Source organism: Parasteatoda tepidariorum, chromosome 9 (genome assembly GCF_982258835.1).
Source record: "Parasteatoda tepidariorum strain Cologne lab strain chromosome 9, Ptep-v5.0, whole genome shotgun sequence".
In the NCBI taxonomy this organism is placed as follows: Eukaryota; Metazoa; Arthropoda; class Arachnida; order Araneae; family Theridiidae; genus Parasteatoda; species Parasteatoda tepidariorum.
The window spans coordinates 66551816-66566426 of record NC_141763.1 but is presented as its reverse complement, the minus strand read 5'-3'; the positions used below and the strand labels follow the sequence as shown (position 1 = coordinate 66566426).

The 14611-nt window shown below is 27.1% G+C and overlaps 1 protein-coding gene across 6 annotated transcripts in view; it reads right to left on the bottom strand.

Annotated features, from left to right (window-relative positions):
• Positions 1-14611, bottom strand: part of LOC107446848 (disintegrin and metalloproteinase domain-containing protein 11) — a 225812-nt gene that overhangs the window by 26792 nt on the left and 184409 nt on the right. For 4 of the 6 annotated variants that reach the window (XM_043038688.3, XM_071187140.2, XM_071187141.2 and 1 more), the window contains exons 2-7: positions 8836-8981; positions 6160-6239; positions 6014-6083; positions 4727-4809; positions 4150-4213; positions 1604-1664 (exon numbers count right to left, since the gene is read on the bottom strand). In XM_043038688.3, coding sequence (XP_042894622.2) covers positions 1604-1664; positions 4150-4213; positions 4727-4809; positions 6014-6083; positions 6160-6239; positions 8836-8981 — 504 coding nt within the window. Of the gene's footprint in view, positions 1-1603; positions 1665-4149; positions 4214-4726; positions 4810-6013; positions 6084-6159; positions 6240-8835; positions 8982-9984; positions 10033-14611 lie in introns of all 6 variants that reach the window. The other 2 variants (XM_087152048.1, XM_071187139.2) reach the window with 1 other exon arrangement.

Genomic DNA, 14611 nt, shown 5'->3' with positions numbered 1-14611 from the left:
AAAAAATCTTTACTACTCTTCAATTTGATATTTTAAGTTGTTTTGAAATGTCAGATTCTTTGTTGATGACATCATAAAACAAAAACAACCAGTTTAGAAATGCTTCTGGCATACGACCAATCAGCATGAAAAATAATGAACAGCACAGAGATGTTGATTTGTCTGCATATTTCAAGATATTATTCATAATTACTCAAAAACCTACTGAAAACATGGTTCAAGAAAATGAATTTGGTGAACATACTGAAAAAACACTTTGTCTGCTAGTTTTACTAAGTTTAAAAAACATACTATTTGACTAGTAGAGTCGTTTACTTTAAATTTTTAAAGATATTAGGGGTATGTTTTCGATAACTAAAATTTAAGGAAAATGAATAACAGGGTGCGTAGCCAAATTATTCAACAAAAATAAGCAACTTTTAAGCACTTTTCAAGCACACTCATAATATTTTTAAGCACTCTAAAAAAGTATCATAACTAGACAAGGTTGGAAAGTTTTTGCCAATTTACGGTTTTATCGGGTTTTAACCGCCATGTCAAAAAAAAAACTTTTGTCATTGTTTTTGACAATTGTCAAAATTTTTTAATCAGGTAAATCAAATGGCACTTTCATACGCTACAGACTGACGATGCGCCGAAATAGATTGGGGTTGAATTAATTGTGAAAACGTTGAATAGACTAATGTGAACAGTGTTTTGCTGCATAATTCATAGCGAAAATCAACAGAGTAAAGGAAAAATCTCATTTTGGATAAGGGGAAATTAAGCACTTTTTAAAAACACCCAATGAAAAGAGCACCTTTAAGGGCTTTTAAAAAACGAAAATAAGCACCTTTAAGCACTTTTTAAAAACGCTACGCACCCTGGAATAATAAAATCAATTGGTAAGTGAGAATTCATTTGGTCATAATATTAATTTATTTTCGTCGACAGAAAAAAATTCTGGGATAATAAGCTAATGCTTTAACCATTTAATTCTGTCAAGATGTATTTGATGTAGGCAGTGGACTATCACAGTAAAAGTAAATATTCTTTCATGTGCATCATTAACTTTATTAGAATTTTTTGGGAAAAATTTTTTTCTTTTGTAAAAAACTCAATGAATTGTCAATGCACAAATGTGAACAAAGTGTAAAATTCAAAGGTTTACAATTTAAATTGAAATCTTTTAGATATTAATATGTGGGAACCCTTCACAAACTACCCTTCTGATAACCAAGCCCTGCTTTTAACATAAGCAGATGTTCTCAAATCACAATAATTATAACAATGATTATTTGACAACATTTTGTTACTGCAATTAATAGAATGTTTGTTCCATTTAAAAAAATATTTAACTGAATTAAAGAGGGAAAGGAATGAAGAAAACAGTTATTCATTCTCCTCTATCATGCAACAGTGGATGAAAAAAGCATTGGATACTAATTATGGTGAGGTGCTTAAAATTATCTTTAAAATTTGACATGTTGTTTCATGATATTTAGTAATTTGATATTATTTAACAAGACAATTGCAAATTTTACATAATTCACAATAACAATTGAATACATATAAAATTCAAGTATTTATAAATTGAAAATAAATTTAATGGAAAAAATATTACCACAAGTATGTTTATCTTTTGATTCAGAAAAATAACGATATATAACATGTGGATGTTTTTTCTGCAAAAAAATAACATGTTTACTTTTTTTAAATAAAAAACAGACTTCTTATAACAAACATTCAAAAAAAATTTTTTTTCTGATAAAATACACTATTGTTCAAAGCACTTCAAGTTAGATATGAAAAATGCTTAAAAAAGACACTCATATAAAGTTCATAAACAGTATATAAGTACACTTTCAAAACTCAAACATGTTTACACAAAATTTCATAAATATATTCTCTGCCACTAAGTTTTTAAATTATGACCCACTATAGCAATTACTTCAGATGTACCATTGTTTCTTTATATTATTTTTTTCATTATAGTATTTATCTCAGGCTCGCCAAATTTTAAATCATCTTTTACAACACATACATCAAATAAAAATTACAGCTTAAAATATATGTGAAAAACTGATTTTTTGAAGAAAAAATGATTTTCAAATAAGAAGAAATAAAACTAAGACAAAAATATTGGAATGCCATTCCAGCTCCATAATTTCCGGAATGTCAACCAAAAATCTCTGGCATCACTACATTACTCGAAGGACATTTTGCGTTGTTTTACAGAAAAGTACGTTTCCCTCCAACAAACTAATAATGGGTAATAATTTTTTAAAAATGATGTAGAAATAAACTTTTTTTTAAGGATATCATGATAACATTACCATTTGATGGATATTTAAAATAAAATCTATACCATCTAAAATGATATAAAAAAAATTAGTTGACTCTTGTTTAGTTTAGATTAAACTAAAAAACTACCAAAATTTAGCAATCTTTTATAAATAATATTTGTTAAAAAAAGCATAATTAAAGAACTGTATAAGTATATTAAAAGTAAAGTACATTACATTACTGAGCAAAAAAACATGTAATATTCCTAGAAAAGTATGTAACAATCTCGCAGAAATGAATTTATGGTGTAAAAACTATTTATGATACTGTCAAAATATAATTGAATAGGAATTTTTTTCTAAAATACTTATTTTCAACACAGTAAAATTTTAAAGTAAAATTTTACTGTGTTGAAAAGTTCAAATTAAAAAGTTAAAATTTCAAAACTTTTGTGAATATTAACGTTATATTGTACACAAGAATAAACAGGATAACGATAACTTAAATCAGATTATCAAAACCAATAATTTATTATAAGTTATTTGATTTTTAAAAAAAACAAACAATTGTTTTATTCAATTAAAAAAGATCTTTAAAAAAAAATTAAATAAGTAAATAATTGACCATTTTAATTAAATAAGTTCCGATAAAACATATTCCTTTTAGAATTATGTTACTAATTTTTATAGTTTTCTGTGAATGAGTTTCATAATTTCTATCTGAATCAATAAGTAAAGAACAAAACTTAATGTCCATTTTCTCAGTAAATTATTAGTCACATAACCTTTATGCTTAGTATATATTCAAACATTAGTTACAACAAACCAATTCTATTTTATTATTTTTTTTTTTAAATTTTTAAATTCAACATCTCTTTTTTAGTTTATAAATTTCCATACCCTAGGACTTAACTATTTTAATACACTTTCTTAGAATAGAGAAATCTTTCTTAAGCATTAGAGTAATAAAAACATATTAAGAAAAAATAAATCCTTGACGAAAATTTTAATTTTACACTTACATGCTTTTGCCTTTCATTTTAAATATTTTACTCTTACTAAAGTGTAAAGTGCAATCGTATAAAATTATATTAAAATATTTATAATGGGTCTGCAATTAATTCAAAAGATAGAGACAAAATGTCACAATGAATAAATTAGTATGACAATAAATTTTATACTGCTAAAAAAATTTTTAAAGCAATTCAATTTTTTAAAAAACAATTGTTTTTGCTAAAAAAAATGCAATTTTTAAAGAGAAAAAGAGAACTCCTCAACATAATTTTTCAATGGATTGCCTCATACACATTATCAAAAAAATGTATTGGAATTACAATCGTAAACCTAAGAACTTGCTTTTGATTTTTCCCTTCATTTTAAATACTTTAAAAGTGTTAAGTGCAATCATGTAAAGTCATATAAAAATATTTATAATGAGTTTGCAATTCATTCAATAGTTATAGATAAAATAGTGCAATAATGAAGTAGTTTTATAATACATGATATGAGAACTACTGAGTTACAACTGACAACATGAGGTCAGTAACACTTTTTTGAAAATTTTTCCAGCTTATTGCTGGTAAAATTTCAATAATAATAATAATAATAATAATAATGCTTCATAATGCATGAATAAAGTGCATTTTATAATGTTAAAATATTTTTAAAAAAATCAAAACAATACAATTTTTAGATTAAAAGAAAAATGAATTTTTCAGCAAAGCTTTTTTCGTGAAGTGAAACAATTTTCAAGGTGTGCCACACATATATGTATCAAGAAAAATTTGTTTTAATTATAACTTTTAATCTAACAACATGCTAATGAAAATAATATAATGCAGTAAAAAACTCATTTAATCAAAATCTGATAAGTAATCAAACTTACTGATTGATCCCCCCCATAAAATGGATGAATAACAAATGTGTCGTTTCCAACATGAAGAATCCCACTAAAAAATAAAATAAATATTTATATGACAAACAAATAAATAAAACACAAATAATAAAAATACATTGTCAGAAAAAAACACAAATAATCTAAGACAATTTTTATTTTAGACATATCATTCAAGAATGCATTTTTACTATAAATAAAACTGATAAAAAAGATCATTAGTTAAAATAGTATATTTTCTGAAAAGATTACTTAAGTTAATGTTAAAATTCATAAAAAAATTTACTTTACTGCAAAAAAAATATAAGTGTTAAAATTCATTAAAAAAATATACTTTACTCTAAAGAAAAAATATAACTTTGGTTCATTCAAAGAAAAGTTTTAACTAAATGTAATGTAATTCATATATGAAATAAAGAAATAAAAATTGAAAGAAAATTTTTATTTTCTGACTTTTAAAACATATGTTTTAACAAAATTTTAAATAAAATTAAAATTCTGAATTTTAAAAATCACTTTAATTAATTAATAAACCATGAGTTTAAGAGTAAATATGTAAAATTATTACCTAACCCCATTACATGTGCGAAAGGCAGCAATGGCTCCAGGATAGTCTTTTGTAGTTCCATGATAGTAACAATGTTCTATTTCCTAAAATTCAACAATAGAATTTTAATACTCAAACTATAGCGATTTATACCGAACAACGCACTGTGCATATACCTGTGAAGTGATTTTGTCTAGTATATTGAATTAAACAAATTCACAAATCATAAAGGTGAAGTTGGTTCAAATAGTCATTAAACTTTCAACTGAGTTTGTATTTCAACAATTAATAATATAATTCAAACTTCCATTCAAATATTGGCACAATTATCAATATTCAGTAAAATTTTAGAAGACTAGTACTTAAGTCACATAAAATAGTGAAATACAATAATTTTGGAATGAAATAAAATTAGAAAACTTTAGGTTTTTTACACTAAAACCTCTCATAATAATTTTTATTTAAAAAAGAAAAAAGAAATATTAAAAGTATTTAAACATATATTTATCATCAAATTTAAAAAAAAAAAAAAAAACATGAGATGACTAATGAAAACTATGTAACCAGTAATTCTATAACACTAAAAGAAAATTTTTTTACAGTATAATTTTTATAAAATACTATTTTATTATTTGTCATAAAATATTTCAATATATAAAAAATAAAGCTAAATATTTTTTTGTTAAATGTTTAAATATATCTTATTAGAATGTGCAATCAAGACTCGTTAAAAATTTATATTACATTGTTAATCAATGGGAAATTTTTTCAGACTCCACTATTACTATTTTAGAAAAGAGAGAGAGAGAGAGAAATTACCAGTATAACAAAGTAAAATGTTCAAAGGTTTTAAGCGTTTTGGAACATTTTGCAAAGTGCAGCTTGGGACAGCAGTTTAACTTAACTTGGAATTGCAATTAAAAATTCTACTAGAGTAGCAGTTTTTCATATAAAAATGTATCTTTTTGTGCTCCATTCAACAAATTTGTGATAGATTTCTTTTCAACATATTTTACAATATTTTCTGTAGTTTAAGAGCTTAGATAATATAAATACATACAATTTTGCAGTGTAGGCTAAATTCAATCTGTAAAATATTTTGGAGCAAGTTGGGAACAATTTATTACTAAGTTTTGAAACAGGTTAGGAACAATATTACACTATATACTGGAGCAAATTGGTAACAATTTTGAAAAAGATTTTGGAATAAGCTGAGGACAACATTGTTCGATACTTAAGAGTAGCTAGAGTCAATAGAATTGTAACCATATCACTGAACTTATAAATCTAATAAAATAGTTTTCATACCTGAGTAGAAATTTGCTGAGCCCCTTCGGGAAGAAAGTGCTTTTGTATTAAATTTGGTGCAAGTAGGTGCCTAAAAAAAGAACAAAAAAGATGTAAAACAAATAAAACAACAAACTAAGCATTATAAATAATTAAGTGTCACTTACGTATTGAGCTCTAAATCAATGCGAAATTTATAATTAAAAGCTTTAATGAGCAGTGATGTTTGATGATAATGCTCCCCAGTCTAAATAAAAAAAATTAAAAAAATATGTTAATAAATAAAATTGTAGAATACATACTTATAATAATGAAACACATGGACATTTATTAAGAGATCTAAAGAAAAATTGACAAATTTTTGATGAAAAAAAGTGACATTTCTGTTATGTTGTGTTGCTCTAAGTTTTTCCTATACTAATTTTTTCATCATCTGCTTCCTTTAATCGTCAATTTTAATTAACTGACGAAGTTAGTTTAATTAAGTTTAATTAGAATTTTAATTAACTGACGATTGCTAACTAAACTAAGTCTTCACACAATTACACGAAAATTTGGTTTTAAATACTTAAAACTGTAATATTAACAAATAATGCACTTGAATAATACTTTATAATTAAAATTTCGATTTTTAAGAACATTTAAAAATTGGAACTCAAGTTATTATTTGTCACTATATTTAAACGAATAATGGTAAGAAATTTTGAAAAAATTTCACTAAGTCGAATAAGAAAACAAAATTATTTTTAAAAATGCAAAGCTCTTTTTTAATCACCAGTTTTTTCCCTCTGTGCACCTTATTTTTCGTACATGGGGAAAGTCCTCTGATTTGGAGTTTTTAGGACTTGCTTTTGGAACTTTTTGAAACAAAACAGACGAAAAAGCTTAAGTAAAGAAAGTGAAAAGAGAAGAGTTGAGAGATTCCATGTTTCTCTTTTTTTGTTATAAAATAAACTTTTCATTTTAATACAAAATATTCCCCAACGCTGTAGCTTTTTCAACAAAATAAAAATTCATATGAAGTATACTAGAAATTGATAATTTGATTGGTGCATTTTAGGCAGAATGATCAAACTAGATTTAGTAAGAATGTTCCACGAGGGCCTAAAAATTCGGTAGGTAGGTACTTTATTGACTTCGCACTAGAGCTGCTCAATGGGCTATTTGCGATGGTCTGAGAAATACCCCTGAGGATGATCTGAAGACATGCCATCGCAATTTTGATCCTCTGCAGAGGGGATGGCTCCCCTGCTTAGGTAGACCAATGACCTGAGCGCGAAGTCGAGCACTTAACGGTATAACAGTTTAACGAGGACCGATATCGCGTCCTATCGGTCCCTACGCAGACTGATCTAAGTGGTCACTCACCCGCTTATTGACCGCAGCCAGTGATGTTTGACTTCGGTGTTCTACTGGGAACCGTGTTTAAGGCTAAGGTTATTCAGTTTCACCATCTAGGGCAAAGAAAACGACATTTGTCACACACAAATTCAAAGATACTCTTTTACCCTAATTAGGAAACATAAGAATGTTGTTGTCGGTTTACGTCGAACGAGAGCTGCACAATGGGTTATTGGCGACGGTCAGGGAAACAATCCTGAGGATGATTCGAAGACTATGGCATCAAAATTTTGATCCTCTGCAGAGGAGACGGCTTCCCTGCTTCGGTAGTCTGACGAGCTGAGTGTGAAGTTGAGCACTTCACGATAGAACACTTGAGGAAAATGATAATAGCGAACTATATAATTTTCAGCCGACATAACGTTGCCATTCCGTAGAATGTACAAAATAATTCAAAATATTTTTTCTTAAAAAAAAATAAAAATGAAAGAAAGAAAGAAAAGGTGCATAGATCACTAAAAAACATGTACAAATTTAAAAAATTGGGTAAACTTTTCTGCACTAACAATTTACACGAATAAATAACATTCTCGTTAGCTGTCGCCTTACCAAAAAAGTATAGTATATATATGCATTTCTATGCTATATATTATGACTGTTAAATAAAAATCACTACCCACGACACTACACTTTAAATCAGGGATGGGCAAACTACGGCCCGCGGGCCAACTGTGGCCCCCGGAAGGTTTAATCAGGCCCGCGGATAGAATTCTAACTTGCCTTTTCGTGGCGAATATAAACAATATACATTTATTTACTTGTCTACTTTGATTAAAGCTATTTTTGTTCTTTTTTAAGACCTTTTTACTTACTATTTTTGTTTTACAAAACATAAATTGATGGACAGACAACTTCAATTGGTGAAATGTTGAAAGCAGAAGTTCTCTATAGAATAGCCGTAGATTGGTGCCATCTGAAGCAGTTGTTTCTAAATATGCCAAAGTTTGAGTTTTACAAATCATTACCAAAGGCTAATTTCCCAAATTTAATATCTCAAGACCGGAAAATCAGTACTATTGTGCTTCCTCTTATATATGTGAATAAGTGTTTTCAACTATGAATCTTCGAAAAAATAATTTCAGAAGTAGACTAAGAGACAAAGATTTAGCCTCGTTATTTAAAATAAGTACATCTCACTTGGAATCTTAATGTAAGGAACTTTTAAAAATGAAACCGCAATTTCATTCTCATTAAATATTTAAATTAAAACTTGTATATCGTTTATTTTTCTTAATTTTAGAAAATTTTACTTAATCAACCAAACTTTTTTTTTTTCGATTTTTCGCCCTCGCCCAAAAAGTTTGCCCATCTCTGCTTTAAATAATGCAACAACGGGGACAATGCTAGATAATCGAACAGCACGCAAGTCTTTCGTTTGGACAGCCTAGATATTAAAGAAAATGCACAGATTTTAATAAAATAAGAACTCACAACTAACTTACTTTATTGGCACCAGTTTCTCTAGTAGAAATGCCTAATTTAACATGTTGGCGAATTTGTACAGGATAAATTACTTCATAAATTCGACTAGGTATACTATTTATGAGTCTTTCATTTTCTGGATAAAGGCGTTTCAGCTTATCCGCAACTAAAAAAAGAAAAGAAAAGGAATGAAAAATAATTTGTATTTCATGAAAGGAACAACCGAAAAAAAATACAGTCATAAAAGACTAATTATTTTTTTAAGGTTTCTGATATATTTTCATCGAAGTCGATAATTTTGTATTCATTAGCTAACCCTTTATAATTATCTGTCGTTGGAAAAAAATGGAGATTATCTAAAACAAATAAAAAAAAGCACCATTTTTTAAAATTGCTAACCCTATAACAACCAAATAAATAAATATAAAAAATAAATAAATTCAGGTTGGAATTTTACAGAACCATAATCTTACAATGCATATAGTGATGCGTACTAGAATAAATTTATATTTTCTATTGAATTTCTCATAAAATAATAATAATTAGTTTATTATTATACGAATAAAAAATGCCATTTAAAATGGCCTTTTTTAAAAGTTCGAATCTTAAAATTTGTATTTTTGTCCATAATTTTCTCTTTTTTGTAATAACAGCTTTTTAATAATATAACAGACGATAAAAATTGCTTAACTAGGAAGAAGAAACTATTAAAAATTTTCAAAAAAAGAATTTTGATTTCATGCACAATCTCTGCAATACAATTCTTTGGAAACACGCCCTACTTACTGTCTTTTAAATGCGCATAGTTAAACACATTTCTTAATCACTGTACCTTAAAAAATATCTTATCCTCAAATAAATAAACAAATGAAAATAAAAATTGGTGCAAAATCCTGAAAATGAACTTTAATTAATTTTGTTAAAAAACACGAAATATATATAATAGTGAAAAAAAATTTTTTTACAAAAAGCTTAAAAATAAATATAAAAAATACCGTTTTGTATTTATAAAAAACATTAACAATTATTAGATAATTAACATTCTTTTTTCACAATAAGCAACAAAAAAATATTACCTGAAATTACAACAAAAATATACATAAAAAGGATTTAGACATAACTAATCGATTAAGATAGTTAATGGGGATTTAAGAGAAAAGAGTACTTACTAATAGGGCGGCTGAGATCGTCGTCATCAAAAGATGATGACTCGGGAGCTACGAAAGCATAAGAAAAAGAGAGAAAGAAAGTAATATTAGCTACAGAAAGAAGTTAATAAAAGAAGAAAAGTTAAAGGCTTCTATGAGAACTACAAGAAGACTACACACAAACAGTAGAAAAAATTATAAGACCTTACTATTTTTGAAGTACAAAGTAGTGAATGCAATAAAAAATAAAACAGTTTGTAATAAAAAGTTAGGTTTGTTTATCGCCAAAAGATTACATAGTACAATAAATTTGAACTTTCTTCCTTAGATGAAATGTGAGTCTGCATAAATAAAAGTGTTTGATTATTATATCCATCAAGTAGCAATAAAGTTGCCAAACTTTAAATGAATACTCGGATATCTCGTTTCTTAATTTATCGAGAGCCTCCAAACTTCAGTAAGGTAGATAAGGCTTTTGCCGATCACCGTACTGCCAAAATGGTAGCCAAGCTGGCGACGGATCCACTGTTAGTGGCGGCTCGTTTTTTTTGCCTGTAAGTTGTTAATTTGAGCCCCGTGATTTGTACCTACATAGAGACGACAAGCTGGAATGTGAATTTATTAAATAGTGCGCGGAAAAACAAAAACAAAAAGATAAATAAATACTCACTAGTTTCCGATAAAACATCACAGGAAACATATATTTTTTTCTAAAGGACATTTTTTTATGCATTATAAAAATTTTTTACTAATAAAATTTTTTTAAAATAGATATAGAAGGACTAGTGTTGGTGATTAGTATTAATGTGATTAGTTGTTTGCGGTTCGGTTGTGATTAATGATTCGGAACAATTTTCGTACAATCCGTATCAATATGTAGATATAGAGGCAATTTTTATTTCACTATAAACACCCAATTAGTGTTCACACCCAAATAGTTCACCCAAATAGTGTTCATCGGAACCCTAGGGTTCCGTGGAAAGGACACAGGGATTAGCTACTTAGGAATTAGCTAACCAGCAATGACTTTTTGAAACATGTTATAAGTTTGTATCCAACCAATAAGCCATTATTTATGTAAAATTGTAATAAAATTGAAATTGGAAATTTTAAAAAAATATTTCTTTCATTGAATAAATTACTAAACGATATGCATTTATAAGTTATTGCATCAGTATTTATCATCAAATTTTGAAAATAATAAAATAAAAAAATTAAGAAAAAAAAAGTCAAGAATAAATAATTTTTCCTTGATAAGCTTTCCCATAATTTATTAATGTTATTTTTCTTTTTCAAAAATTACAATTCAGCTTATTTTACTCAATTTCAACTTAAACCAAACTATTGAAACCATATTTTGGGGGTAAGAAATCCGAATCCGTTTAACTATAGAAGGAACTTTTTCGTGTCTGATTTCATAACTTAAAATATCGTCTGAATTAATTAATCAGCATGTTTGAAGTCACCTCCTCGAACCTTTAAAATCGAGTCCTAGAACGTGAAGATCCGATCATTAGATAAAAAGTTATTCACGTTGGTCCGGGGGTAACAAATACATTGAATAAATTGCTAAACGATATGAATTTATAAGTTATCGCATCAGAATTTCTCATAAGAGTTTGAAATTTAAAAAAAAATATTCAAGAATAAATTTTAATTTTTCTTTGATAACCTTTCCTGCAATTTGTAACTGTTCTTTTTCTTTAGACTAATTCATATAGCAAAAACTATCAGACTAACTTATACAGCAAAATCTATTAGACAAACTTAAATAGCAAAAACTTTAGCTTCTACAGACGTGGAAATTTCAACTACCTAACAATAAACCTAATTTTAAGACTTATTGATGAAACAACGAAACAATTTCACTCACATTAAATGTTTCTAAATTAATTTGAAGTTTCATTTTTTTTTATCGTTTGCATATTCATACCTTCGCTTTTTAAAAGTCAGGGTACCACTAAAAGAAGTTCGATCTTTTAGGGTTCTGTGGCTGGAAAAAAAACAGGGAACCACTGGCTTAGATGATTTTCATACCATTTTTGACAATGAATCTAAAAATGTATACATTAAGAATCAAGGAACACCGACACAATACTACACACAGCAAAATGGTTGATAGCTTATGATTGTATCAAAAATCAAACACAAAACAATACTGACATTGTCTCATAACGATGCAATTCAAAGAGAAAGAGAACTGAGATAACAGCAAATAAAGAGAACAAAAAAAGACAAATCGAACAGAGATAATATGTACACCATTTATATATTTCCATCATTACTAAGGCAATGCGATATAAATGACAGCGATAAGCTCAGAATGGGTTTAAATACTGTTGACAGAAAACCAATTTACTCCACACTTTCAGATAATTTATCCTTAGTGGTTAAAGCCTGGTCATCAAGTTAACTGGAAGGTTCATAATAGTAAGGAATATTATCACAACCTTGTTTTATACACCATCAAACGCAAATGGAACAATTTATTTCTGATAATAGTTACAGTTTATCGACGCTAGAAAGAACTAGTTTCTTTAGAATAGGATTGAAATTATCGTATCAGTATGCTTTATGGTAGCATGTACAATGCTTAAAAAAAATAATAAACGGACCACCCTGAATAACTTTTTATCGTATGATTGGATCTTCAAGATCTAGAACTCAATCTTGATGGTTGAAAGGGATGATTTCAAATATGTTAATTAATTAGCGCAAAGAATCCGTCGAAAAAAAGGTATGTTTATTCAGAGAAAGTGAGATTTCTTTTTTGTCTAATTTCGTAATTTCAAATATCGCTTAACATCGGTCCGTTTATTTTTCTGCGCACTGCACATTGCTGACAAAAATGTAGGGGGGGGGGGGGAATTGACAGCTGAAGTTGTATTGACTTTTCATTCTTATTATTATTTCCGACACAAAAATGTTTTTAAACATTTCATAACATTGATTCTTAATAGTGTTTTCAGAAAATTTTTTAATAAATTTAAAGTTTGTAAGAAAGAAAATGTAACGTAACGGAAATTTTTCAATATTTTCAACGAAAATTTCTCAATGTAATTAAAAAGTGTTTCAATATAAATCATCAAAAATTTTTAATGAGGTGTAATATTTCTAGTATTTATGCATATTCGGAACACAAAAGAGTAGCATTATGTTGAGCAAAAATTTTACTTCGAGTGAAAATTAACTGTTACAATGATTTTATTCGCACGATAATTAACCGCATTATAATTTAATGCATGCAAAAATTAAAAGAACTATATTTTAATTCGAGCAATAATTAACTGTTCTGTAATTTAATTTGTGCGATAGCTAACAGTATTATAATTTTATTTGAACAAAAATTTTCCATCATACATGCATTATAGTTTAGTTCATAAAAACATTAATAGAACTAAAATTTAATTCGTGCAATTATTAACAGTACTATAACTTAATTCGCATAATAAGTAGCTACTTTGTAATTTGATGTGTGCGATAATTAACCGCATTATAATTTAATACATGCAATTATTAATAGAACTGTATTTTAATTCGTGCGATAATTAACTGTTCTGTAATTTAATTTGGACGATAATCAAACACACTATAACAAATTTATGCAATAGCTAACAGTATTATAATTTTATTCGTGCGACAATATTCCTTCCTATAATTTAATGCTTATGATGGATAGACATTCCTTAATTTAATTCGAGTGATAATTAAAAGTACTATAATTTAATTCATGCTACAGTGCTGGCCAATTACATTTCATCGTGGAATTATCAAAGCATTTTTTTTTTCTTTTTTGCACTGAAGAATGAATTATAGTTTGGTAATACGAAATTTAAAAAAAATAAAATAAAAATACATTTATCATTGCTTTGACCAAGTCAAAGTTTTTGTTGACTGGAATTGTATTAACTTATCTTTTTGTTTTGGCAACGTGGAACTAAACTTAAAAGCATGAATATATTTTCACCTATATTTAATAGAAACAATAATGACCGTTACAGCTCAACTAAATATCGCAAAACATCTTTTACAAAAATAATCATTCTCTCCAAAGCAAGGGAGATTTTTTCAAAAAAAATTTAGGAACATTTGAATGAGTGGAAAAAATGAATGTTATATAAAAATGAAGAAATACCCTATTGTATTCGTCAAAACAAAAGAAATCTTTTGCAATGAAAACAAAACGAACAAAAAACCACAGAAATAAGAAAAATAGGATTTCTAAAATCCATTTCCTATTAATAACACATTCTTATTTAAAATGTAAGCGTTTTGTAAAAAGGAATAATGGAATTGGACAAAAGTGTCAAAAAACATGAAGAAATATTAGAATCGTTATTTTTGAATGGGGAGATAAGGAGGAAATGGGCAAAAGAAATTAAAAAAAAAACCATTTAACTTAGTATCTAAAAGATAATTTAGAAACAGATTTTGTTTAAAGAGTGATTGTTCCATATCATTTTTACAGTTCATTTTCACGTTTAAAGTAATAAAAAGGTGGTACTTTTTTATAAGCAACTTAATCTCAAATAGATATAATCATTATCTGTTGAAACAGATTCGCAAACAAAATAATTTTTTGTTTTTTAGAATTCAATTTTTAAAATTTACGTTGTTTTCAGAAGCATGTTATACAAGTAATAAAATT